Source organism: Hyaena hyaena, unplaced genomic scaffold (assembly GCF_003009895.1).
Source record: "Hyaena hyaena isolate Hyena2069 unplaced genomic scaffold, ASM300989v1 scaffold_55, whole genome shotgun sequence".
NCBI classification, from domain to species: Eukaryota; Metazoa; Chordata; class Mammalia; order Carnivora; family Hyaenidae; genus Hyaena; species Hyaena hyaena.
The window spans coordinates 95,356-122,914 of record NW_024080687.1 but is presented as its reverse complement, the minus strand read 5'-3'; the positions used below and the strand labels follow the sequence as shown (position 1 = coordinate 122,914).

The 27,559-nt window shown below is 41.1% G+C and overlaps 1 protein-coding gene across 1 annotated transcript; it reads left to right on the top strand.

The window, feature by feature from the left end:
- OPN5 (opsin 5) lies at positions 1 to 27,559 on the top strand. Its single transcript, XM_039231102.1, has 6 exons — positions 1 to 130; positions 4,067 to 4,186; positions 8,393 to 8,563; positions 12,322 to 12,656; positions 23,732 to 23,973; positions 27,496 to 27,559. The coding sequence occupies exons 1-6, from the start codon at positions 1 to 3 to the stop codon at positions 27,557 to 27,559; spliced, it is 1,062 nt and encodes a 353-aa protein (XP_039087033.1).

The following is a 27,559-nucleotide window of genomic DNA, read 5'->3' as shown; positions in this document are numbered from 1 at the left end:
ATGGCGCTAAACCACACTGCCCCGCCCCAGGATGAACGCCTCCCACACTACCTTCGAGAAGGGGACCCCTTTGCTTCCAAACTTTCCTGGGAAGCGGATCTAGTGGCTGGCTTTTACTTAACAATAATTGGTAAGCTTCCTTAATTTTTCTGTACAAAGGCTGCACCTAGAAAATTCGTGGGCTAACATGTTGACTTTGCACAAGGACTCAAATATTTATGTAGCTATTTTGAATGGAACTGGAGAGTGGGATGAAAGTAGAGGATGGGGTGGGCGTTGTGGAATTCAGTGAATGTTTCATGGAAATGACTCTATTATCTTTATTACTAGTGATAAATATTCCCTTGATAATCATAGAAGTTTTACAGCAAAATCGTTTGTCCTGAGACTCTTTTGGTTGCTTTGGGAGTAGGTTTGTCTTCTGAATAACAAAATCAATGATAATGATATCCTATTTAAATAGAGTGCTTTTACTTTTTAAAAATTGCTTTTGATATAATCGTAAGAGAATAGGCTCAGAAAGGACCTTAGAAATCACCTCCTCTTCTCATAATTGAGGAAACTTGTCCCTGGGCTGTGGTGACAACGGACATGCTAAGTTTATTTGCACCTAAAGTAGAGTTGCACCATGGTGGCATCACTAAGTGATTTCGCTAAGAGGTGGGAAAATGTATTGGTAATAAAATGGGAGTAAGCCCCGGGTGAAAACGTTTTATGCATAATCCAAAGCATGGTACACCTGCTTCCAGACTATGCTATCCAATGTGGTGGCCACATGTGGCCGCTGGGTACTTGAATGGTGACTTTTCCAAAAGATGCGCTGTAGTGTAAATACACATGAGACACTGAAGATTTAGCACTAGAGAAAATAACGTAAAACAACTCATTAAGAATTTAAAGAAATTGACTACATGTCAAACTCATAACATTTGGATATACTAGGTTAAATATACTATTAAAATCAATTTAGTGATATTTTTGCTTTGTTCAATGTGGCTACCAGAAAAGTTTGAAATGCATATGGCTCACATTCCTGGTTTACACTGTATTTCTATTGGACAGCATTAGTCTAGGCAATTAGAATTCAACCACAAAACTTCTTAAATTTAAAACTGTTGTTTTAAATTTGGGTAACCAGTGCACAGGTGGGTTTATGTCTTTAGGTGTGTCTGCCTTTAATCTTTTCAGATTTGGGTCAAGCTTTGTTTCTCTCTCTCTCTCTCCCTCTCTCTTCGTCTTCTCTCTCTTCCATCTATTTATTACGGGCTAAGAATTTCATTTAACCTCCTGAAATTAGAAAACTCCTTAGAAAAGTCTGGAGACACCTCTATGGTCAGTGCTTGAGGCAAAAGGAATTGATAAGATTAAATCAGAAATTCCATGCAGAGGGATTCCCTGGTCCTTGGCTTGATTATTTGTTATTATCACATGACTTAAATTCTGTTTCCTGTAAATGGACCCTCATGTCCTTTCAAACACAAGTATATATTGAGTGCTCATTCTTTGCCACTGTTTAAATTTCTGGGAATACAGCAGTGAACAAAATGGGCAAATTCTCTTTCTGGAAAGGGACTATCTGACAGTAAAATCCACATGGCATTTTCATTAAACATAAGTACTTTCAATGATCAGGAAAGGCAGAAAAATTGACATCTTATAAATTGAATTTGTCCCAATCAATTGCAAGAATTGATTTCAAAAGTAGCATCTTAAAAAAAAAAAGGAGCATCTTTAACCTGACAAATTTCTCCAGATAACACAAAAGAGGAAGGGATCATAGACCATTCCCTGCCCTAGCATGCAGGATTTCGGGAAGAGAGGCAGCCAGGCTGGCTGGGTTGGGGAATCAGGAGAATTTCTCACTTGTTTTATTTGGGGATGGAAGGAGAATCCACAGTTTGAAAAGGGCATGCGGAAGTGAAGCTAGAAAAAATAGGACCAAAAAGAGTCCCCAAAACAAAGGAAGCATCAGATGACTCAGGAACCTGGGGGTGGAGCCAAAGGTAGGTTCCAGAACAGTCGCTCAGGCAGAGGCCAGGGTCATTTGGTGAGACTTAGACTCATCCTAGATCCAGTCTTGGACTTGGTGCTATGTCTGATTTTCACCCCTTCTAGGATAGGTATGGGAATATGCCCAGATTTCTTTCAAGGAACCAGAGTTCAATGACATGCTTGGTGAGGTTTGTTAAATACTGGAAGTCTTAGGGAACAGTGGAAGATGAAAAGATAAAACTGAGTCTGGAATAGAGGAGAAATAAATTAGAGACCCGTTTCCACCCTCAACCCTTTTACTATAGATAACTTGGTTTACTAACAGTCTACATATGAGGTTTCATTGTTTTGTATTCATAGTAAGAGTCAGGATTTTGATCATCAAAAAATGTCCCTCCCCAAAACCCCCTGCCTTTAGCTTCTTAATCTTGCTTTCCTTTATCATCAAAAATAAGTTTGCATTTTCTTGATAATCCCCTCTAGATAAGATTGCCTATGGGAATAATCTACATGCAGCTCATATAGCAAGTTGACTTTTTTTTTTTTGATAATGCTTTGGGCACTGGGTAAAGGCTTATGAAACATTAGTAAAGATAATTTAGGAAAGAAAAAGAAAATCAATATCCTCAAAAAAAGAAGTAGAAAGACAAAGGGTATTTAAAGGAGCTTTGTGTATCAAATGCATATGTACAGTTATCGTTTTTAATCTTCTTGGATACAAAGTAGAAAGCATTTGTTTGAAATTCCTCAAGCCATGTTTTCACGTTTTAATATCCCAGTGCGCCTTGCTAGCTGGTTTCCTTTAATGGGACGTAGGCTTCATTTTAGCTGGTTTGCTCTAGAACTCCCTAATCTCTTCTATTTTTTCCTCTTCTGTCTTCAGAAAGCTAAAGAGGTTTGATCAGACCATTAGGCAGCACCGACTCCAGAGATTCATAATTTCCTAAGAGCACAATGCAGTTCGTTCCTGGTGGTTTCACACCATCAGCTGAAACACACATTTCCTCCCTTGCCCCTAAAATGAATTGTGGTGGAGAAGTAGAAATTAACATAGAAAAATCTGGGTTTCTCCTGTTAATACTCTCCTTATTCCTTACTACTAAAGGCAGCTGTACCAGATTCTCATTTATACACAGCTACACTATGAAGCAAGAATTCCTGAAGAAATCTACTCTACATGTTAAGCTATGGAAGTAGGTGTATTCTTTTCTTAAATAAAGTCAGTAGGGATTGGGTCTTTTTGGATTTAAACTGGGTTTGTAAGAACTTTGGAACAGTATCATTGTAATGCCAAAGCCAATTAGTCATTAATAAAAGGATATTTAAAAACAAAAAAAGGGGGAACACATTTATACCATTATTGGTAGGTTGGAGGGTTGAGGGTCACTTTCTCTCCCCTTGGTGGGAGGGGGAGAACCCATACGATCAACTGTCACCCGCTTCCCCTTAAGACCTAGTCCAGTAGCAGCTGCAGACACCCAGCATCCGTGTGTCCTCAGGAGGCAAGAAATCCCGGGATCTGTCTCCAGGAGTTGACCCTTTCCTTGCAGGGGTTTACGCCAGGCCTATCTGGCCTCTGCCTCTCCTGACTGCTGGTGCTCCCTCAGGAGTCCACAGCAGTAGTGAAAGCACCCTGTTCGGTTGGGGTCACTTCAGCTTCAGAATTTATCAAGAGCCAAGGGGTTAACCCTACTTCTTAGAGGGAGGGAGTTCTATAAAGCCAATACTTGGTAAAAGTGGCTGAGGAAATACTCCATCTTGGGGGCCAGTACAAGAACTGACCATGGGGATTCCCACACCCTCCTGAGCTTCACTGGGAAGTTAGCAGTTCCTTTTTCTGGGTAAGTGCAGTCTTATAATCCCTGACTCCTATCCCTTTGGAGGCAACCCATCCCTCGCCTGTCACTCGCAACTCATGCTTTTTACTTCATCTTCTTAATTGAGATTTTTATTTAGAGTCCTCTCACTACCCTCTAAACCTATGGTGTCCATTTTTGAGATTGAGAAGTGTTTCATGACCAAGGGAACTCCAAATCCTAGTGTTAACGGTGGGAATTTATATTTTTCCTTGTAGGGATTCTGTCCACATTTGGAAATGGGTATGTCCTTTATATGTCTTCTAGACGAAAGAAGAAGCTGAGACCTGCGGAAATAATGACTATCAATTTAGCAATCTGTGATCTGGGGATTTCAGGTAACACAACCGTTTCTTCTTTGGGGGTTTGAGCTGTGCCCCATTCTCCAGTCCTCACTGGCCCAGAGACTACCCCTCCCCATCTCCTTTTGCTCCCCCCTTCACAAATCATCTTTACAGAGTTGGTGGTAAGTCAATGGAGTGTGGTCAGGCTAAAGAGATCATTCATTTAGCATTTATTGAGACCTTTCTGTGTGCCGAGCACGTTAGGTGCTAAGAATGCAATTTGGAATAATGCACGGTACCTTATAATGCTACCCCTCAAAGTGTACCAGCTGCAAGATGTAGAAGACGGAGATGTACAGATCATTGGTTTGAGCTCCTTTACGCTCCTGATGTCCTTGTGGAAATATGTTAAAATAAACATTAAGGGAGTAGGTCTTAAAGCTTCAGTGATGAAGGGGCTCCTGGGTGGCTCAGTCGGTTGGGCGTCGAATTTCAGCTCGGGTCATAATCTCGCAGTCCGTGGGTTCTGGCCACACATCAAGCTCTGTGCTGACAGCTGAGAGCCTGGAGCTGCTTCAGCTGCTGTGTCTCCCTCTATTTCTCTCTGCCCCTCCCCTACTCTCACTCTTTCTCTGTCTCTCTCACTCTCAAAAAATACATAAACATATTTTTTTTAAAAAAAGCTTCAGTGATGGGTGAAGACAATCTGAGTGGGGTGCCTGGGTGGCTCAGTCGATTAAGCGGCCAACTCTTGACTTCGGGTCAGGTCATGATCTCATGGTTCATGGGTTCAAGCCCCACTCTGTGCTCACTGTGCTGAGCCTGGTTCAGACCCTCTGTCTCCCTCTTTCCAGCTCTCTCCCACTTACCCTCTCTCTTTTTCAAAAACAAATAAATGTCAAAAAAAAAAAAAAAAAGGCAGTCGGAGAGAGTCTTAGAGGTACAGGAAGAGAAGAGCAGCCCTGCTGGTAGATTGAAATGTGGCTTCAGGACTGATTGATAGTATAGGAGGCTTCCAGTTCAGTTGTTCTGGAAATTGGAAATTGGCTGCACAAAAAAGTCACTGGGGGAACATAAACAAACAAAACACAAAACCAAAACCCAAAAACAACAAGAAAAAAACAAACTGACTAAACACACAGAATAACCGCCTCCAAAAACCTTGCAACTGGGTCTCATACCCAGAAATGTTTATTTACTTGATTGAGAACGTTAGGTGGGCATCCAGATATTTAAAGTTGGTATCAGGTAAGTTGATGTGTGGCCCAGATTGGAAACCAGTGGTTTATTTGTTGCCTCTTTGGCTTCTCTGATAACCCAGCCAAGGAGGAATTGGAATAAAATGTCTCTTTAACTGTAATTCACTTTGCAAATATAAATGATTTTTATAAGTAGCCCCCTTTACTTTCATCTATAAAGTTCCGGTGTTGCCCAGATACACTCAAATGTGCCTTTGGAACAAATTCTGCTGACTGGAGTATGGTCTTAAGTGACTAGAATTGGGGAAACTGAGTTCAAACAGCACACATCAACTCCTCTTTCCACTGGAAACATTTCAGCAATTTCCCACCTCAAACGTCTCTATTAAAATGCTTTCTGATACTTATTTCTCCCTTCAAAAGTGGAATTTCCTGCCACTGCTGATCTCCAAAGATGAGGCTCAGTAATAAGCTTCCATATATTGAGTCCCTATTTATCACCAGATGTGTTACCCTTGAGAATATGCATGGCCTTCCTTACTTGGGAAGACTTTACACAGTCTGGACAGGCTTAAATACCAGGAGCTCTTATTGGAAATGCACGTGCACATTAAGAGAAGCATATGACGTCATACCTCGTCGCTGAAAATCGCCAAGAGGAACTACAGGCAATTTGCAAAGCTGAAAAATGGCTGCCGTTTTAGCAAGGGCCACACGATGGCGGTGTCACAACATGAACGATAGCTTTCCTGGTCAACTCCGCCCGCGGACCCCAGGCCGGTTTCTCCCTGGTGTTGATCCTAAAATGCTCAAATGAAACCTGCCATTCCATTCACATCCTTCTCCAGCGAATACTACCAGTTCATGTTTAAGGCTGAATTAGACTACGCTTGAATAAAAGCGTCCTTAATTGGTCTGATACATTGAAAATGCTTTCCACCAAGCAAACCCGCTCTAGAACTGCACAAACCATCTCATTACTCTGCATATGTCTTCAGAGTAATTCACCAAGAAAGCATTTTCTTCCATGTGCTTTTGGTGATGAATCCAGATCATTTTTCAATTTCTGAGTATCTCAATACATTTCCCATTCCAAGCAACCTGAACAATATTTGCCTGTTTTATTATTTTTTTTCCTGGTCCACTATATCCCTTTATAGGCACCTTGAAGTACATACTAGAGACCAGGTGTATTTCATCTATATCACTAATATGGCTCACAATTGTGTATATGAATTAGAATCACGTGGAAAGCTAAAAAACTGTATTGAAGTATATTGATGCTTGAACTTGCACCAGATAAATTAAATCAGACTTTCTGGGCGTTGGAATCCTGGACATTGATTATTTAAAGTAAAACAGGGGCGCCTGGGTGGCTCCATGGGTTAAGTGTTGGACTTGGGCTCAGGTCATGATCTTGCTGTTTGTGAGTTTGAGCCCTGCATCGGGCTCTGTGCTGACAGCTCACGAGCCTGGAGCCTGCTTCAGATTCTGTTTCCTTCTCTCTCTGCCCCTGCTCCACTCAACGTTCTGCCTTTCTCTCTTTCAAAAATAAATAAACATTAAAAAAATAAAGTAAAACAAAACCAAGCAAAGCAGGACAAAACAACTCCTCTAGTGACTAGTTTGCAGCCGGGTCCAGAACCATTCTATTAAGTGGAGAAGGGGGAGGCATTTGAGATGACATTCCAAAGGTTTACCAAAGACTCCACTCCAGAAGGAAGCTTAAAATAGTCCCAGACACAACAGATTCTAATTTCACTCCATCCGAGTCACCTTCACTTGTCTTTTGCAGCCTTTAGCACCCACCCAGCTGACACTTAGCTCAAGCTTTGAGATTGTGTCTCTTTTGCCTAGAATATATCCCCTCTAGATATTTGCTTGAGTTCTCTAGCAGTGATTTAGATATCTTCCTAGATGTCACGTTCTCAGAGAGGTCTTCCCTGACCCCTTATATAAAACAATTTCTATCTATCTCCTTCTACTTCATTTTTCCTCATAGCACTAATGACTATCATTCCATCATGTCATATCTTATATTACAAACTATGTGTTTTTCTCTTCTCTGCCCTCCCTCTTAAAGAACACATTTGTCCGTCTTGACCTCCACTTTGTCCTCTAGCACCTTGCTCTGTGATTGTTACATAAGAGGCACTGAATAATTACTTGCCGAATAAGAACCAGTTCTTTTACACTCCGTATCTTCACTGACAATAGGGCGGGACCACTGGGATTAGAAAGCTCTAAAATGGGGGTGTACAGTGTAGCAAGATGCAGTGTATCACTAAGTGTCATGACCACTGGAGGTGTGTGTCCGACATACAGAGGCGCTCAAAAATTACGTATTAACTGACTACACTTGGGTAGTCAGATCTTGGGTATACCTCTGTCTGCTGAAGAAGGGTCACCCTTGGGAAGGGGGGGGACTGGGCTGGCACCTGTGACTATCGGTTCCTTGGTTTTCCTGGTACGGTAAGGTTAGAGAACCTCATGATAAAATAGATCAGATAGGGGTGCCTGAGTGGCTCAGTCAGTTAAATGTCCAACTTCGGCTCAGGTCATGATCTCGCTGTCAGTGAGTTCGAGCCCCACGTCAGGCTCTGTGCTGACAGCTCAGAGCCTGGAGCCTGCTTCGGATTCTGTGTCTCCCTCTCTCTCTGCCCCTCTCCTGCTTACACTGTGTGTGTCTCTCTCTCTCAAAAATAAATAAACATTAAAAAAATAGATCCAATAGAGGTTTTAGAGAGCTGCCTCAGCACTGTTCTCTCTGGGAGGGTGAGGATTGAATATAATAGCTGAATACAAAGGGTTCAGAAAGTAGAAGAATGTTTGCTAGAAAGTAAAAAAAAAAAAAGCCACCAACCCACAAAAACACTAATGGAGGTCAAAGGAATAGATAGTTTAAATCCCGGAAATCTGGGTCTGGTTGTAAATAGAACCTACCATTGACTAAAATAGCTATATTTCTTGTCCGAAGAGACTCTAACCCAACAGGGAAGTGAGGCAGGTGGGTAATTTTACCTGGAGGGAACGTCCCTTGACAAATTGCTTGGCGCTCTAGTTGTAGGCAAACCGTTCACCATCATCTCTTGCTTCTGTCACCGCTGGGTGTTTGGCTGGATTGGCTGCCGCTGGTATGGATGGGCTGGATTTTTCTTTGGCTGTGGAAGTCTTATCACCATGACTGCCGTCAGCCTGGACCGCTATCTGAAAATCTGCTATTTATCTTATGGTAAGTACGAAGGTTTCTCATTCCTTGATAGTCAAAACTAGTGGATTGTCAGATGGTATCGATAGGTCACGAACAGAGATTACATAACCGAAGGGACCAAGGGTATTTCTATATTTAGCTCATTTTGTTCTAACCTATGTTTAAAGACTTGAACCTGTGTCAACGTAGGTTTCTCTTACTACTGCTTTTATAGGCAAGTCTGGTGTTTGGCTACAATGCTTTTGGAAAGTATCATTTCCTTGTATAAAGTGTGTAAGCTTCTACCATGGTTTGCGGTGCAAACAAAGAGATACAATGCATTAAAGGATGTTAGGTCTGAGATGGTTTAGTTGGTTCCCCGCGAGGTAAGTGTAATTAAAAGAAAAATGTTTCTGATCCTCCTTTAGGCCTCAGGTTCCCGATGATTTCAGAGATGAGGAATGCCAAAGTCCAGGTCCAATTAGAGAGCTGCACAGCCGTGCCGGCAAGAAAGGACATGCACAGAAATATCACTCAACGTTCTTTTTGTGGTCTTGTGGGTAGAAAGATGAGGGGAGAAACAGCTATAAAATTTTTTTCAGAGATTAGTTTGTTTTTTTAATAACTAGGCCATTCAACGTGTTAAAAATACATTTTTATTACTTTTGCTTCTTGGGTTTCTGGGAACTTATTGAACCCAAAAGAGAAGCATTTGGGCCCTTACATTTAATATTGAGAACCAGGCACAGCCAGGGAATAATACTGACTCCTTCTGGATGGAACTCCTCTGTTTGTTTATCTGTCAATCATCTGATTGACATGACCATGGAGTCGGAGGATGGCCTGGAGCCCGAGGGGGGAAAGAAAGATCAAGTCAACTTAATGCTTTCAGTGTGGTAGAATCTTCCTTTATATTTTAAAAGTTTATAGTCCCAAACTCCAAGGAAACTGTGCAGGGGGAAGGGGAAGGCCATGGACCGTGATCTTCATGACCTAGCAATTTTTTTGTTGTTTTTAAAATTGCATCTCTTTTTCTAAACAGATTAAAACTTCCACTGGAAATAACTTAAATCAGAATTTCCAATGATGTAAAAAATATTCAATTGTACATATGCTGGATGACTTTAGAGTCAAATTCTTTCTATAAACTTATTTTTGGTTACCTCAAATAAATTTTAAATATACCTATCGACTTTATAGATGAGAAGGCAGAATTTCAACTTCCTGGGGATATTTGAGAAATTCTACACCGTGATGTCTCTGCTTTTTAAATATTTTCTTGAATTTAGGCTTGGTGTCAATGAAAGAGTTGATCCTGCCCACCCCCAGAATCACTGCAGGGTGTCACTCCATATGGGAACTGTATAGATTTTTCCAGCTTCTTTTAAGATTGAACCTCCATAGAATGGTTTCACCATTTGCTTTAACTCATGCTTAAGCCCTCTACACAGTGTCTTAAAATGTTGGAATTAGAAGACCGCTTGGGAACATGTAGACCTTTCTCCCATTAATGTAATAAACTGTTTTAAGGCATCCCTGACAGACAGCCACTTGGCCTCTTCTCGAATAATTCCAGTGACCAGTGACGGGGAGCTTACTACTGCACAAGGCAGCCCATTCTCCGATTGGTCTGCTCTCATTGTTACAATGTTATTCCTTATATTGAGACAAAACTGCCTCCCAGTAACCTCCACCCATTGGTCCTAGTTCTGACTTCTGGAGCAACACAGAACCAATCTACTAATCTACTCCCTCCTGTACTTGACAGCCTTTCACCATACTGGAATGTAAGTATCCAACACCTCGCCAAGTAACCCTAACCATAAATGCTTATACGTATGCCTATGCACACCCCCCTAAATATATGTGATTATCCGTGCCAATGTTTTATCCATTATAATGGACAAGCAAAAGCTGACATATACTGTGGCTATCTGATTGTTACCTCTATCTGGTTGGGCTTAAGAAATTTGCATTTTATGATACAAAAAATGCCATGTGTTTGAAAAAAATAGAGACAATAGACTACAGACACAATCTGTTATATATCTTGTTAGAGCTGAGACAAACATAAGAGTAAAAAATCATGCTAATGTAGTTCTTGGTAGTTTGCAAATCAGGCCTGGCATTCTTTCATCGAACGCTTATCAAGACCTGTCAGCAATGGACTCTTATTTACTCTGTTTTACTGCTAAGAACATGGGTGTCTAGAAAGGTTACACGAAGAAGGTCAAGTCCTAGAAATGAGAATTGAGCTGTACTGACTTCCCAAACCACGTGGCACTGAGTAGAGGCAGGCTTGGAGTCTGTGTGGAAGAGATCATTTGGCTTTTGTTGAGTGTGTTCTGATATTTCTTCTCTGCTACTCCACACCCAAGGCAGTGAGGATTCCCTTCTCCAGCCCTTTCTCTCTGAGGTGATAAATGGGGTGTGGAGGTAATTTTCCCAGTAGGCTGTAGCACTAGATCAGGCTGCTCTGTCTTTGGTGGTTGTGTTGAACATTGGAAAGTGATCACTAGTGTTCTATAGCTTTTTTTTTTTTTTTTTTTTTTTTTTAGATGACTACACCATTTCTTCTTCTTGGAATTCTCTTTTGGTTATGGAAACTAGTCCTGGAAAATCTAGAGCTCAATTTTTGTTTTCCTGAAAATATTTCCACAGCATTAGTCTTTCTTTTTGTAAACTTTTAAATATTTATTTATTTTGAGAGAGAGAGAGAGGGAGAGACAGAGCGCAAGTGGAGGAGGGACAAAGAGAGGGAGACACAGAATCTGAGGCAGGCTCCAGGCTCTGAGCTGTCAGCACAGAGCCCGACGCGGGCCTCGAACCCATGAACTGTGAGATCATGACCTGAGTCAAAGTCAGAGGTTTAACCAACTGAGCCACCCAGGCGCCCCACTCTTTTTTTATGTTTATTTGTTTATTTTGAGAGAGAAAGAGAAAGTGCCAGTTGGGGAGGGGCAGAGAGAAAAGGAGAGAGAGAATCCCAAAATCGATGCAGGGCTCGATCTCACAACTGTGAGATTGAGATCTGAGCCAAATGCTTAACTGGCTGAGACACCCAGGCACCCCTCCCCCCCCAATTACTTTTGCAGAATATGATACAATCTACCTGAGATCCTCTACCTCCCTTGCCATGACTGCGTGAGCATGACTGCTGTGTTAGTAATGTCTGAAGATTCAAAATCTGCTCCCATGAAGCAGGGTCAGCCACTTTAAGGTCATAGGCAGTCATGGCTGTGGCCGACCGGCCCCCAGCAACAAGTGCTTATGAGGACAAATGAGATGAGAGACATGAAAGCTTTTAGGGAGAAGGATATTTAAAGGCACAAACAATGTGTTACCATTTCCCACCTTCCCCGAAGGACTCTTAGATGAACCATTAATACATGCTTTTTGGTGCTTTGTCCTTCTAGTCTACCAATAGGCCTTGTATTGGATAGGATCTCAAAAGTCATTCTAGATGCTTTCTTAAGATCCTTCCTTCATTGTCTTTGGCATCCTTTCATGTTTCTACTGCTCCCTCCTTTCTCAGCTTTTGTCCCTTCCCCTCCCAAGGCTCCCGTGTGCCTATGGAAAACTTCCCTGTGAGAGCACTTCTAGTTTTATTCGTGTGGAAAAAGGTCCATGCTCTGGAACTTTTCTCCCTTCACTCCACTCTCCCTCAGAGTTCAGTTATCTCACCACTTCTCCCAGAATCCAATGGAATAACTCTTTGGATGTGGAATTTGACATATCGAGGGGAGGTATTTGGGTGCAGGGCAGATTACATCCCGGTAATGCTTTTCTTCTACCTCCAGGGGTTTGGCTGAAAAGAAAGCACGCCTACATCTGCCTGGCAGTCATCTGGGCCTATGCTTCCTTCTGGACCACCATGCCTCTGGTAGGTCTAGGGGACTACGTGCCTGAGCCCTTCGGAACCTCATGCACTCTGGACTGGTGGCTGGCCCAGGCCTCCGTGGGCGGCCAGATTTTCATCCTGAACATCCTCTTCTTCTGCCTCTTGCTCCCAACGGCTGTGATTGTGTTCTCCTATGTGAAGATCATTGCCAAGGTCAAGTCCTCCTCCAAAGAAGTAGCTCATTTCGACAGTCGAATACATAGCAGCCATGTGCTGGAAATGAAACTGACCAAGGTAACTACAGTAACAGCTTACAGAGGTGTTTTCCAATCAATTAAAACATCATAAGGCAAAGAGGATAAGGAATGTTAGGGACTGGGAGAAGTTAGAGTTCCTAATCTTTAGATACTTCTCAACTTTGCTATTATTTATCTAAACCCTTCTTGTGTTTCTTTTTCTTGTTTCTGTCTCTCATTTACACACACACATACACACACACTTACTTCTAATATTTATGAAATTTGTATGGTGGATCTACTGGGAACTTATTCTCTCTATTGAGTAAGATACTGTTGGTTCTCAAAAATTATTTAATTCATAATAATAATAATAATAATATGTTTTAAGCATCACAAGATGCCTCAGAGTATTTACTGTTTGGTATGGACTTTGGTGGGCGTGAGGGACATTTTGTTGCCTCACATTATTTACATGGTATGAGCTTACCACATCTGCTGCCCTGTGGGAAGCTTATCTTAATGTAACATAATTCCTGCAGGGATGAGTCCCTCGGTAAATGCTAACATCAGAGTTGACAGCTCTTCAGACATTGTAGTGTGAGGAAAGGAACACACAGTTTGAAAACAGACTGGGGTTTTCATTCCATGACCCACACCTGTGAAATATGTGACCCAGAGCTAGACACTGAACTTCCTTGAATCTCTGTTTCCTCACCTGTACAGCAAGAATGGTACCATGGATCTCATTGGATTGTGGTGGAGATTCAACACGATGATTTATGTTATTCTGTCATTTGGGGCATAGAAGTTGTTAAAGAAACCATGGTTGCTTTATTCTCTTGTAACTTTAAGGAATTCTGCGAAAGTATACGGCAGTGGTCTTCCCACTTTCATCCTGTCTTACCCTTACATTGAAAAATATCTTTTCAGTGAACACATCAATATAAATGATATGGAGCTAAGACCTTCAAACTGTATATTTGATATTAGTACATGCTAATTTCCATTTTCCTTTTATTAATTTTTTTTATGTTTTTATTTATTACTGAGACAGAGAGAAATAGAGCATGAACTGGGGGAGGGGCAGAGAGAGAGGGAGACACAGAATCCGAAACAGGCTCCAGGCCCTGAGCTGTCAGCACAGAGCCGATGTGGGGCTTGAACCCACAAACTGAGAGATCATGATCTGAGCCGAAGTCAGACACTTAACCGTCTGAGCCACCCAGGCGCCCCTCCATTTTCCTTTTAAAGATAAAAAATAAATGCACATTGAGGTTCTAACCATCCCTTTCAGTCCCAGTCAATTGTATTGCTGATATCCCACTTTCATGTGTTGTCACAGCCTACTGTGGGACCACTTGCCTTAGGAGCCATAGTAACAGTTCCCCCTAGACCTGTGGTCCCTTCTAATGAGTCAGGACCTTGGTTCTAGTAATTTCCTCTCTTCACACTGCAGATGTTCCAAGGGTCTCTTGGATGCAGAGTGTGAGCTAGAGATTCTTGATGGTTCCAATTGACTTTTCCTCCCTGAACTTCACATGCTGAATTAAAACAATCTCCGAGGGAAGTTTTCATCACTCTAAATCTATACTCATAATCTAATAGTAGAGCAGTTTTATCGGGATAAAAATGCAGAATCAGGAATCATAATCTACTTCTATCTTATAATTGGCTATAAAATGGAAAAAAAATATTTCCATAAAATCCAAGGTCATGAATTCAGTTCTTCATCCCTAGCTCTCCTTTTAGCTCTTATCTGTGATTTAAAAAAATTAATCCAAATAAATTAATCCAAGTTAATTTTGGATTACATTTAGTCCAAACCCTGCTCAGGGCCAAATACTCTTCTAGGAACATGGTAAATGCAACAATAATAAAAGTTTCCCTTCTCAATACTTATGGAGACATGCCCAGGGAAACATCATAACATCCGTCACACCCATAGGTGGATTTGAGTTCACCTCACAGCCCTGTAATCTGGCATAGCAGAAAGCTGCGGAGACTTCCTCTCACTTCTTGCCACCCTCCAATGGTGTTGGCCTCAAGGCATTTTGATGGTCTTGATCAGTGAGTCCAGATCCTGATTCCTATAGTGTTCTCCTCCAGTTTCTCTGAGTCTGTCGTTACTCATCATCTGGTCTCTGGTTAATGGAATTGCCTAACTCAACCCGCAGCCAACTTTTATAAATACCCTGGCATCTTGTTCTTTGTGTTTTCTGGAGGATGGGAAATTTGTTTGGGGAATGATTCCGAAAATCATTATGCATACAAGGTGAAACTCAGCACACACCATTTAGTTTGGGTTGTGGTTATCATTCTCCTTGACCTGGACTGGACTGTATAGATCAAACAGCCAGGCTCACTCAGCCCAGATCAACCAAAGAGATGTTAAATGAAAAGTATAGGCATATATATGTATGATTTTATTTTATACATATCTTCTTATAACGTATACTAAATGGCATTATATTATATATGTCTATATTGTATAATATATAACATATATAATATGTCTGCATCTCATTTGTATATATAAAACTCATATTAAAATAACCTGAATATAACATGCTTTTAGTTATTTACACTTCACACGAAAAATGTAAATCAAAATTCAACCCACATCGATAAACATAGCTTTCTGTTTTGGCATCTTCTGTGCTAAATTTAAAATGTTTTCAATTACTATTTAATTTTTATCTTAATTTTTTTCTACCGAGTAAAAATAAGTAGAAACAACCTCACACTGGGGCCTTTCCATCATCCGAGAAAGCTTTGCCTCCATTCAACTACCTCTCAGGACTGGCAGTTTGCTCACTTGGTGAGTGGTTCTGACCTTTTAGAACAGCCTGGTCTGAAAGCTTACTACTTAAAGGCCACTTTCTTGGATTCCAGGGTCAAAACCATTTACTTTTCTGGGTACTCTAATTATTTCCAGCTAGGTTATTATCTGGGCCTGCATTTTGCCTGTCTGGTCTTATCAACCTGGAAATTGACATTCCATCTACAGATATCTCTCTAGTTTGTAGTTTGCCTCTAATTAATTTTTTAAAAACGATGCTTTCTGGTAGGCTGAGATTTCACAGACTGCAAGCAGAGGTGTGCCAAGAAAGCCCAAGAAATAAAACAAACAAACAAACAAAAGCTCTTTATATTTCTATGATTCAGTATAATCTCATTTTCGTGCCTATATTTCACTTTGTAACACCAACTTCATATTAGGCAATCAGGATAAATTCAGTTGCTTTGGGGTTTTCCTCCTCCTCTCAAGGCTGTGTATCAATTCTAGGGAGGTTTTCATAGTTCCGTAGTGTCAAGGGGCAGGGGCTCTTGGTCTGGTTGTTCATTTATTGACCCTGGTATTGCTGACATATTTGTTTCTCTCTGGTCTCAGTCATCAGCTGTCATGGGTCACTTTGCATCCGGCTTGTTCCAGTTAGAAGGTCTGTGTAAACTCATCAGGTGCATGCTGGGAGCTTGGCTGGGGTGCTGGGAAGTCTCCTGCACTGATATCCCTAAATGCATGAAGGGTCTTTTGCTTTCCCAACACCATCCCTTGCCCCTTCTGCTCAGTTCAGTGGATTCCCATCAGGACAGTTTCTCAAGGTCAGTTACCAGGTCCTCAGAAGTCCCCCCTCACCTTTGAGCTGTAGGCCCTTTACCCGCTCATGGGTGGGAAACCTGTAAGCACATGCATGCTTCTGAAAGTGTTCCCATCTAGTAAGATTAATGCTTCCAGTCCTTCAAGTTTCTGGCTATGGATACTCAGTGTCACTTTTCACACACCCAAACCCCCTTGCTCTCAAGTATTTTCTTTCCTGTAAGTTTCAAATTTCTATTCTAAAACTCATAAGCTGAGAAATGAATGTTTTACTTCTTTGGGTATTTCTGCCTGAAAAAAATCTTCACACAGTGCACTGGACACTCTTGCTTCTGCTTTAATGAGGGGGGGGGGTGGAGTAACAGGAAGAAAATGCCAGAAGCATAGACTAATTTTTCCAAATATTATTATGCGGCATGGATTAGTACTTCATATTTATTCTTTTAACACATGTAGATCACCTATAAGTTCCAGTTCTGTAATTAGTATCTAGATCCTTTGGGATCTGGATTTCTGTTAATTTCCCTTATTTCTACCAGAAAGCCTTCCCGATCACCCCTGGTTAGTTGAAGTAGCACTTGGCATATTCACTTTATTGACTCACACGCTTGTCCCTCTTCTTTGCTAGTAGGTAGGTGAGCACAAGTGTTATACACCTTGTTTGGTACTGAGCCTCACTGCCTGGCACCTACTTGATGCTTAATCATGATCAGTATAATGAATACATAATTGAATAAACTAAATTCACCTAATTACCCTGATGAGCATTAAGTGGTCCCTTGACCCCTGGCTGGAGTCCCTCTGTCCCTTTCATAACCTAGACACATTTTGTTTAGCTTTGTTCTTTCACCCTGAAGCCTTTTTGAAAATCATAAATGTAAATCTCTGCTTTCCTCAAATGATTCCTCTCTTTGTGCATCGAGTGATATTTATCACGGAGTGTTCATATTCAGAGAGCCCCCCAGGAGGACTCTAGGACCAGTTTGTGGGAAAGCTGAATGGCATTGCTTTTTATTTTTTGAACCAATTAATTCATTTCCTCTGGTTCTTCATAAGTGTTCTTAGCTTAAATGTCACTTCCCAGAAGAGCATTCCCCAAATTGAATTCAAATCTCCCTATTACGTGTCGCTGCTGCCTTTACATTTTCTCCTTAGAACTGGCCCTGACTTAGAATTAATTTATGATTGCATGCTTATTTTTGTGATTATTTGCTCAATGTCTGGCTTTGACATTAGTCAGTAAGGCCTGTGGAGTAACAACCATATCATTTTGTTTACTTTGTGTCCCTAGGAAATAGCACAATGCCTCAAACACATATATATAAAGTTTTATATATATATATTTACATAAATATATAATAATTTCATATTGTATAATATATAATTGATTATAGTATATCAATATAAATTAAATGTAAATAAAGATGTATACATAATTATATATTAAAAATTTATGTTTGTCCAAGGAAAGAATTTCAATTAGGGGCCAATCCCAATTTTGCTCCTGGCCCACTAAGAGTCTCACTTAGCTGACACTTGCTATTTATTTTGGCTGCCAGTGACTGAACCCCTTTCTTTCTATGTTCGGATTTCTGTACTGAGGAACTTCTGACATTTTGAGGTTTGCTGGGGAGGGGAGGGGAGGAGCAGTATGTCTGAGCAAAGGCTGACTCCTAATTTAAAAGATACAGAAGGACCAGTCATAAATTTGCCCAGATTCCCTTGCAGCTGGAGTATAGCCACAACCGTAGGCTCCAGCCAGTCTGTCTCAGGAGGTAGTGACCCCAGCGGAGGGACAGGGAGATGTCTCCTGGGGGCATGGCTACAGCAGCAATAGTTTCTGCATCAGAGCCAGCTCGGGCCATGGTTTTGGGTGTCATTTCTGTCTGCTTGGCCTCAGTCCTATGTCCAGCATTCCCAGTGACACTCTGTCCTAAACAACCCATTCCTTTTCTGTTTCCCTTGGCCAAAGTCAATTTCTGTTGCTTGCAACTCAGAATCTTGACTGATTCACCTTGAAACGGCCACTTCACTGGGCTGGGCTTCAGATTTCTCATCTGTGAAAGAAGGTGGAGGAGGGGAATTCCATGCTATCTAAGTTAACTTCTAAAGCTCCCAGGATGTATAAAAATGGCGAGATTGGTGGATTGTTTAAGGGTCAACAGCAATAGCTCTTATTGCTAAAACCACCTTGCCTCTCCACCTGGGTACATTTCCCCTCTGAGTAGCGGTTTCCTCACCTTAGGGGCTTGGTTCCTCTGTAATGAACAGTGAAGTCTTTCTTGTTTTGCGGAGCCAGATACTTAGAGTTCTTTACGCCAGCCACTGCCTCATTGGGGAATGTTGTGTTCAGTTTTAGACCAAAAGCCCAAAACACAGATGTGCAGAGTGATGTGACCTAATTTACATCCTCTCCTTTCAATCTCAGCTTTTTCTTGCTTATAGAATAGTGGTATTTTAAGATGTGAGAAAGCTGCAGCTGGGAAGTGCAGAACCTCCTCCTTCTTCTATGTCTTTTTTTTAAAAAGTACAGATTAATATTTTCTACTTGGATCGCAACCAGAGCTCACATGATGGTGGACACATCTATGCTCTCAGAATTCTTTTCTTTCTAAGTGCATGAAGAAGGGCCTGAGAGAGTTGGCCTTCGTTGTCATTCTATCGATTAAAGAGAGGGAAGGAAGAAACTCAAATTAGTCATGCTCAGAGTTGTTGAGTTCCTTTGTTTCTTCAAAGGTGGTGTGCAAGCTAACCATCACCACCCTTATTTTTATACCTGTCAGGAGCTGAGGCTCCCGTGAAGGTAGGTCCTGGTTGTCAAGTTTCCCACCCTCCTCCTTCCCATTGGTGGTGTCACCGACACACAGGCTGCTTGCGTGTGGGGGGTAGTAGCCTCATAACTGACACTCACTATTGCATTACCATATCTTTTATTTACTTGTTTTTGAAGTTTACTTATTTTGAGAGAGACAGAGAGTGAGCAGGGGAGGGGCAGAGAGAAATAGGGAGGGAGAAAATCCTAAGCAGGCTTCACACCTAGCATTAAGCCTGACAGGGGGCTTGAACTCACAAACGGTGAGATCATGACTTGAGCCAAAACCAAGAGTCAGACGCTTAACCAATTGAGCCACTGGGGTGTCCCCAACAATCTATTTTATTATTTCAAGGTAGTACACGGCTTCAAACTGAGAAGCCTTACTCATATCTGGGGAAAGGAACCTGGTGGAAGGAACCGAAAGGGCATTCTTAGAGAACCAAGGGTCTGTCTCACGCTATGGAGCTAAACACAGCTGGAACTCAAACCTGAGTATCTCTCCACCTGCGATGTTTGCACTACTGAATGCTGCCTCGGCCGGGAAGGGCAGGACAGTCTTTTTTGGAAACCGTATCTTCTGGAATGGTTCAGAGGAACTGGGCCCAAAGACAGAGCCTTATGTAACTTGGAGAATTTACCTTCAAGTGCATTGTTCTCATATTGCTTTAATTGGTCAATTTGTTAGAATCTATCTGTATGGACAGTACTTCTTAGGTGACACTTCAATTAATGCCCTTGACGTTAGCTGGAACATACAGACATCCCTTCATCCTCTGCAGCAAGATATGTTTAAAGGGAACGGGGTTGCAGATGTGTGATTTTTTTTTTTTTTTTTGTAGAAGCAGAACACATATTCTGTGAATTTCCTCCCACAAAAATTGCCTAATTTAAGAACTGAAGTTTTACTGTTTTCCAGTAAACCAAAAGGCAGTAATAAAAGTGAAGTGATTAAAAAATAAACAACCTAGAAAAAGCTGACAGTTACAGGTGTCTGAGTTAGATCTGGTTTAAGGACACCTGGAATAGAAATTTTGGAAAATGGAAATGAAGATGCACTCAGAAATGAGGAAAGCAAGGACCAGGCTGATGAAAAATTAAGCTTGTTCCATGTTGAGTAGAAAACACTGGGAAAATGAGTGTAACATGTGAGATTTGTAAATTTCTGTAGAGTATATCTTAAAATGCCTTTAATATTTAATGTTTTAATTTTTAATGTTTTGTGGAGTAGATTTGAACATGAGAAAATGGTAAAAAACATATGTGGCTCATGTTAACTTTGTATTCACTTCAAACACATGAGGAGCATCTAGAGTGCTTTTAGATCTAGGCTTTTATCCCTCTTTCTGCTGAAACCTGATTTTTAATCATTCAATTTAAAGCACTTAGCTTAATTCTAATCAGAAAAAACCACGATGATTCATTTGCTATATGTTTAAAAACCACAGTACAGTTAATTCTCCTACGTCCTTTTAAAAAGGATAACATAATGCAAATGTTTGAAGTCCTTCCTCTTTCCATGACCACTGTCATAAAAGTAGAAGATAACGTAAAATGCAGAAAATATTATGGACCGAGTGCCAATCTATTTTTTGTCAACGACTTTGACAGTAACACAGAACACAGCTTTTGGGATACTGTGCAATCATCACGTGAGTCACCAAAGGATAAAGGATGGAGCTATGTTAAGTTCCCAGACATCTGCTAAAGCAAGTTTTATTTATATAGTTATTGTTTATTTGGGGGTTTAGAAACAAGACACTCACTTTGAGCCTTGAGGCATCCTTTCCATTTACAAATGGAGGTCACACAGGCCAAAGCAAATACAATTTCTCCTGGGTAACCCTCAGCAGAGAGATAGAAAAGCAAAGCAGCAGGATTGCATGTGTGATCTGGGGCTGGCTGCTCACTGGGAAGCATAGGCTAGAATTTTGGATCAGCACCCTAAAGGAAGGCTGTGGCACCCCAACACAGGTCTCAGGACTTAAAGGAGGTCTGGGCTGACTTCATTCACCTCTTTGAGATTTAGACTCTGTAAAAAGGAGTGATATGGATATAACTGATGTGTGTTTCAGCTGCAGTTAATTTTTAGAGATGAGCCTTGAACTTCTTGGGTGGAATTTTATAACTGAGACTTACAGCAGATTTTTCAGGCTTCTTGCTTGACACAGCCCACAGATGTGGGGGTCTCAGGGCAAACACCCTGCTGGCAGGCTCTTCTGGAGGTCAAGTTGGGGGAATGGACCATTCCCTGCATACAGTAGCTCTGCTCTCATGCATATTGAAATGCACATGCACCCAAATGACTTTGTTATAGAAAACAAACTTATCCAGTTGAATTTCTAAAATAAAAAAGCATGCCTAAATATTGTTGCTTTAACTATTACTAATGAAGCATTTTGTGTCTCATTCTTCATCCTTGATCCATTACGCTAGCTTGTCATAACCTTCATACTGGGAACTGTTAAATTCTTTCTTAAATAAGAGGATGGGAGGGGATCGCCTGGGTGGCTCGGTCGGTTAAGCATCTGACTTCAGCCCAGGTCATGATCTCATGGTTGGTGAGTTCAAGCCCTGCGTTGGGTTCTTTGCAGACAGCTCAGAGCCTGGAACCTGCTTCCGACTCTTCGTTTCCCTTTCTCTGCTCCTCCCCAGCTCACATTCTGTCTGTCTCTCTTTCTCTCAAAAATAAACAAATATTAACAACTTAAAAAGGAAAAGGATGGGGAAAGATGAGGTGGAGCCTGCCTTGGATTGGTCTGTCTTTTCATCTTCTCTGGGCTTTGGGGAACGCAAGGAGAAAAGGAAATTCCACTTGTTCTACAGATCCCTTATAAAATCATGGGTCAGATCTTTCCAGGCATGTTTTGCCATGGTAGCCAGGGGCATGGAGCCCTCTGCTCAGGCTTGGGCCACAAGAAGCCAGTTCCATACAACAGGGGTAGAAGGGAGGCTAATGATGCTGAAGTGAAAGGAATATGAGGCAGAGGAAAACAAACAAACAAAACCAGATGTCCATGGCACAGCACTCATTCAAATAGTGTTTAATGATTTATCTTACAGAAAAAAATACTCTAGGAGATAATAGTATAAAGATACTTTGAAGTTAGTGTACTCTGTCTCAATTAGGACATGAAGTAGCTCGCGTTTAAAATGAACACCGAAGCTTGGACTTCATTCGCCAGTGTTAGTACTCGAAGTAAGAGCCCTTTTATTTCTTGTTTAGACTGCAGCCCAAATAAACTGTTTAAAGTGGAAATTCTATGTGGTCAGGGATTATGGATGATGTCTGCTTTGCTCATTGCTCTATCCTTAGCACAAAACATGTGGGAATACCCAGTTACATTTGTTGATTGAATGAATGAACAATGATTTTTCTACCTCCTATTTCTTTCTGACCCATTTCATGTAACAGGTTAATCTTCCTTTCATTAGTCTTCCTGCTCAAAAACCTACTAGTGCCTCAAAGCACACAGAATTAAGTGCAAGCTTGCTAATATGCCATACAAAACCTTGAGTACATGGATGGTATCTTTCTCTCCAGTCTCATCTCATATGCTTAAGTGAATTGCTTGCTCATTTCTGTACAAACCTCACACATGCCTGAGCCTTTGCTCACACTGATCTTTCTGCTATGCCTTCATTTCAACTTCCAACATGCAAGTTGTATGCCACCTCTCTGATGAAACTGTTCTGATTTGCCTTATGCCGTGCTATTTGGTCCAATTCTGTGCTGTCACTTAAATTCTCTCCTGCTATATACTGCAGTTGTTTGTATTCCAGAGGGACGCAGCCAGGCACTAAGGTATACTAGTGCCCCCACTAGCACTCGGCATTGTGTCTGGCCCAAAGTACTTGCTAAAAAGGGATTGTTGAATTCAAGTGAGTTAATCCATAGGGTTAAGTATGTAGTTAACAGGGCACTAATTGGGGCTACATTAGTAAGGGGACTGGGTTGCAGAGGGTGAGAAACTAGTGAGAGTGTTTTAAAACCCTCTCTCTAATTATTCTTTGATCTGGAAGTTAAGAGGCTCCCCAGGTAATTATAATTTTGTGTGAGAGAGAAGTCCTTTCTGGAAAAGTCTTGCTTAATGCAACTGTGTCACTTTGGTTAAAGCTCAGCGATTCTGTTTTACTTTCTATCTAGTGAATTTCCACTATCTGAGCCTCACACTTGAGAAAATGAGCCAAAAGATGTAATATTTGATTTCTATCTGAAGAAGAAGAATTCATATTAAATCGGACGAAGATTCATATTAAAATTTCCAACAAGAGCAGAGTTTCTGTTTCCTGGGGTCAATGAATGATTTAAAATTTCTTCAAGGTGAACATATTTTCAACGTACCTCCAAATACAATGGAATATATTTTCCCCCAATGTGGGCTGAGAAGTCTGGAAATTTCAGGAGCACTGACTGATGTCTTCTTAGTATGATTTCAAGCCCGATGTAAAATCGGACAGCTTTTATAGGGTTAAACTTTGGGTCTCTTGGTACATTCCAATTCTGGAGTAAAGAATGGATAGGATGTGGTAAATGGGATTAGGCATTGTAATAACTTCTTTTAGCTGAACATCTCTGAAGTCCGCATGACATGTCTCCTTTGGGCAAGATAAATGAAAAGATAATGGACTTTCTTAGATGTAATTGGGCCACTGCTCCTCTCCCACCCATCATTTCCACCCAGTGTTTTGACTCTGGTCTGTTACTTTCCCTCGACAGGTGGCGATGCTGATTTGTGCTGGCTTCCTGATTGCCTGGATTCCTTACGCAGTGGTCTCTGTGTGGTCGGCATTTGGAAGGCCAGATTCCATCCCCATCCAACTCTCTGTGGTGCCGACCCTACTTGCGAAATCAGCAGCAATGTACAACCCCATCATTTACCAAGTCATTGATTACAAATTTGCCTGTTGCCAAACTGGGGGGTTGAAAGCAACCAAGAAGAAATCTTTGGAAGACTTTAGGTAAGATTTCAGAAGCTGGGAATGAATGATACTGTTTCAAAATCCCATGGGATTCAAGCCACTCTGATATGCTATCTTTTTAGGCTTAGAGCTCATCACTCATGAGTAGTGTAATGAGGACTGCATTTTCTATTCATCAAAATTCCTGAAATCAAGTCATCACATACGTAGGGTTGAATGTCATGGGTAGATGATATGAAATGGATGCTCCATTTGAGCAACTACTGTTTGTCTCTCTTCCTCATCTAGGTCCAAACCATTTTACCCCAAGAGCACAGTTCTACATGGCAATGATCCAAGATTAAGTTCTCACAACAAAACAGATTCTCCTGTTTGGGATGTTTCTACCATTAGAAAAGAATTCTAGGATTTGGGCAGGAAGAGGAAGGAGAGAAGGGAGATGACATATTTTACTCTCTGTAAGGTTCTTTATGTTATTCCCACAAGAGCCCCATGTTGTACCTTCTTTTTGTCACACAAGGAAAAGGAGATGCAAGTAAGGTTAAGGTTAAGTGAGCTGTTTGTGTTTACACAGCCAGGAAGTAGCAAGTAGAGGTTTCAATTCAGGTCTATTGGGTTTGAAAACAGTCTACACTATTTCTGCTACGAAATGAATGGGGGACTTTGGGGATCCAGTACCATAGTACCTAAAGGCTCAGGGTGAGTAAAGAGTTGAGAATAATGTTTGGTCTTTGTATCCATTCAAGGCCAGTCTTAGTAGACTATAGATCAGGTACCTGAATGCATGATCTTGAGGCGAGGGGTGTTGAGACAAAATGGGTTCTCTGATTTCCATTAATTCTTACTCACTGGATGTCTAGTTGTTTTCCAACATGATTTTCCTTTATCAAATAGGAAAAAGAAGGGGAATAAAAGGTAGAACCAGCTGTGAGAAGATACAGAACTTTATTCTCGTTCTTTCAATGTGCTTGAGCAAGTGGTAAAGATTTTGACCTTGAATTTCCTCACCATGCAGGGTACAGGATCAAATAAAAAAAGAATAAAAAGGCACAAAGAAAAACTAGTATTGTCATTGTTGCTGTGGTACAGGGGGAGAAATACACACACAATTTGGAGGCAGAAGATCAGTGTTTGGTTGATTTTTCTGTATCTTTGGGCAAACGGACTACTTATAACTTAAAATTGAGAGGAGTTCATTACAACACCCATCATTTGAAACTGTAAGAATAACGCCAAATGCGTGTTTGGAAAGGGCTAGGTGACAACTGTTCGTGGTGTTTTTTCTTTCACGTCGGTGGTTAATGCCTTTCCTGTCGAGGCGAATACATTCAAATGCTAAAATGCATCTATTTTAGCAGTAGCAACACTTTGCCCTTATCAGCTATTAATACTTTATTATGAATGCAGGTTAGAGAGAGTATATTTCATAGAGCCATTGTGGGAGAAAAGCATGGGCGTTTCTTACCCTGAAAGAGACGGGAATTTGACAGGAATGGCTGAAAGCAAATTGCACCTGCCTCATGATCTTGCCTCGGACTGAGTCTGTGCTCTGTACGTTAGCTCTCTGGGGTGAGCAGCACATAAATACTCAGTGCTCAATAATGAAAAGAGAGAAATGTATGAGGAGGCAGTGACTGGGGCCCGCAGACCTTTGGAAAATACAGCCAGGCATGAGTCGGCTCAGTTCACCTGCTCCCATTAGCCAGGTCTATGAAACACAACAATTGGTTTGCTGACGGACAAGTGTTATTTTCTTACTGTAGGGCCTCAGGTTTCAGTGGAAAAAGCAGGCGGTAGTCCTAAAATCCTTTGGGTTTTAAAGTTTGGACCATCTTTAGAAGAGGAACGCAGAAGCAATATGTGGAGTTGCTGATTTTTAGAAGACTGTCTTTCAGAGAAGAACTTTCCAAAGAAGCGAAAAACAAACAAATGACAAACCAAAAACCAAAAAAACAAACATTTATGTTTGTTGTTACTAAAAAGCTAAGAAAGTTGGTAACGTAGAGGCTTGTAGAATGAGATGAAATGGTTAAGAAGCCAGTCCATGATGGTTAATGCACGACCAGAACAATTAAATTGAATTAAACTAGATTCATTGTTATCCTTGTTTTTTTGTTGTTGTTTGTTTTTGTTTTTGTTTTTGTTTTCCCCTTCTCTGAGCTCTGGAATGAATTTGCCTATAATGGGACATGCTCTTGGGAAATATTTTGAATTCAAATGAAAAAGCTAATATGTTGAATACAAGCTTGTGGAAATAAATTTTGAGTGGTTTTTACCATTCATATAAAGTTAACCCATTTCCCCCCCTTTGAATCGAGTCCTCTTGAGATTTTGGTAGAAGCTGATGAACTAAAGCAAAAACTGTGGCCCAGAGTCCTTTTGGAAATGCTGGTATTCATCACATCTGGGTTCTCCATTATTTCGTAATCAGCTGTGTATTGGAGACACCTGGGGAACTTGGAAAAACTATTGCTCCCTGGACTTCACCTTGGAGAGATTTGGCTTCCACTGGTCTGGATTGGGTCTTCATTAGTTTGTTTGATTAGTTAGCTCTCCTAGATGGTTCTCTACCCAGCCATTATTGAAAGCCAGTGAACCAGAGGCTGGGAAAGGAAAACATTAATAGTTGAGGCTCATGGAGTCAGAGGCCTCTCACCCCACTTCCCCAGAGACTAATGAGGCCATCTACATCCGTGACAGGGGAACCAGACTTCAAGGGCTAGGCCAATCTTAGATGCAACATAAATGTTCAAATGACACTGGGAATACATAGCGAAGGACCAAGGCATTTTACATTCCTAACATTTTAGTAAAGATAAAGTACCAAAAAAAGTCCTCAATTCTGGCATTGCCATTTTAATAAACCTTCCCCAACTGCCTTAATTTGAGTGCTGTCCTTCACTCTTTGTAGGTAAGATACAGGGCCCAGCTGACAGGGCAGGTAGATAGGTAGGCAATAAAGTTTGTTCTAAGGACAGAAAACTCAGGAAATGTGCCATGAACAAGTGGTTTGATTTTGGAAAGCTCCACTGAAGAGATTTCTTGACTTTGAATATTTTTTTAAAAATTTTAAAATGTTTATTTATTTTTGAGAGAGAGAGAGAGAGAATGATAGAGCGTGAGCGGGGGAGGGGCAGAGAGAGAGGGAGACACAGAATCAGAAACAGGTTCCAGGCTCTGAGCTGACAGCACGAAGCCAGACGCAGGGCTTGAACCCATGAAGAGTGAGATCGTGACCTGAGCCAAAGTTGGATGCTTAACTGACTGAGCCACCTAGGCACCCCTTGACTTTGAATATTTTATTTTATTTTATTTATTGTTTTATTTTCTTTCTTTCATAGTTTATTGTCAAGTTGGTTTCCATATACCACCCAGTACTCATCCCAACAAATGCCCTCCTCCATGCCCATGACTTTGAATATGTTAAATGGAATTATTAGTTTCCTTCTCCTTTTAATTCAAGTCTTTTGTGTATAATCTTTATGGTAGACAAGACTGATATATATACATTGTGTGTGTGTGTGTGTGTATTAAGTTGTGTTTTTCTTCTCCTGTATCCAGGCTGCACACTGTAACCACAGTGAGGAAGTCTTCTGCTGTGCTGGAAATCCATCAAGAGGTATGA

Bases quoted from the DNA above. Each gene is read 5' to 3' on its own strand.
- OPN5 (XM_039231102.1), top strand. From the start codon at position 1: ATGGCGCTAAACCACACTGCCCCGCCCCAGGATGAACGCCTCCCACAC. The intron at 131-4,066 runs GTAAGCTTCCTT...TTTTCCTTGTAG, and splicing joins CTTTTACTTAACAATAATTG to GGATTCTGTCCACATTTGGA. The intron at 23,974-27,495 runs GTAAGATTTCAG...TCCTGTATCCAG, and splicing joins AAATCTTTGGAAGACTTTAG to GCTGCACACTGTAACCACAG.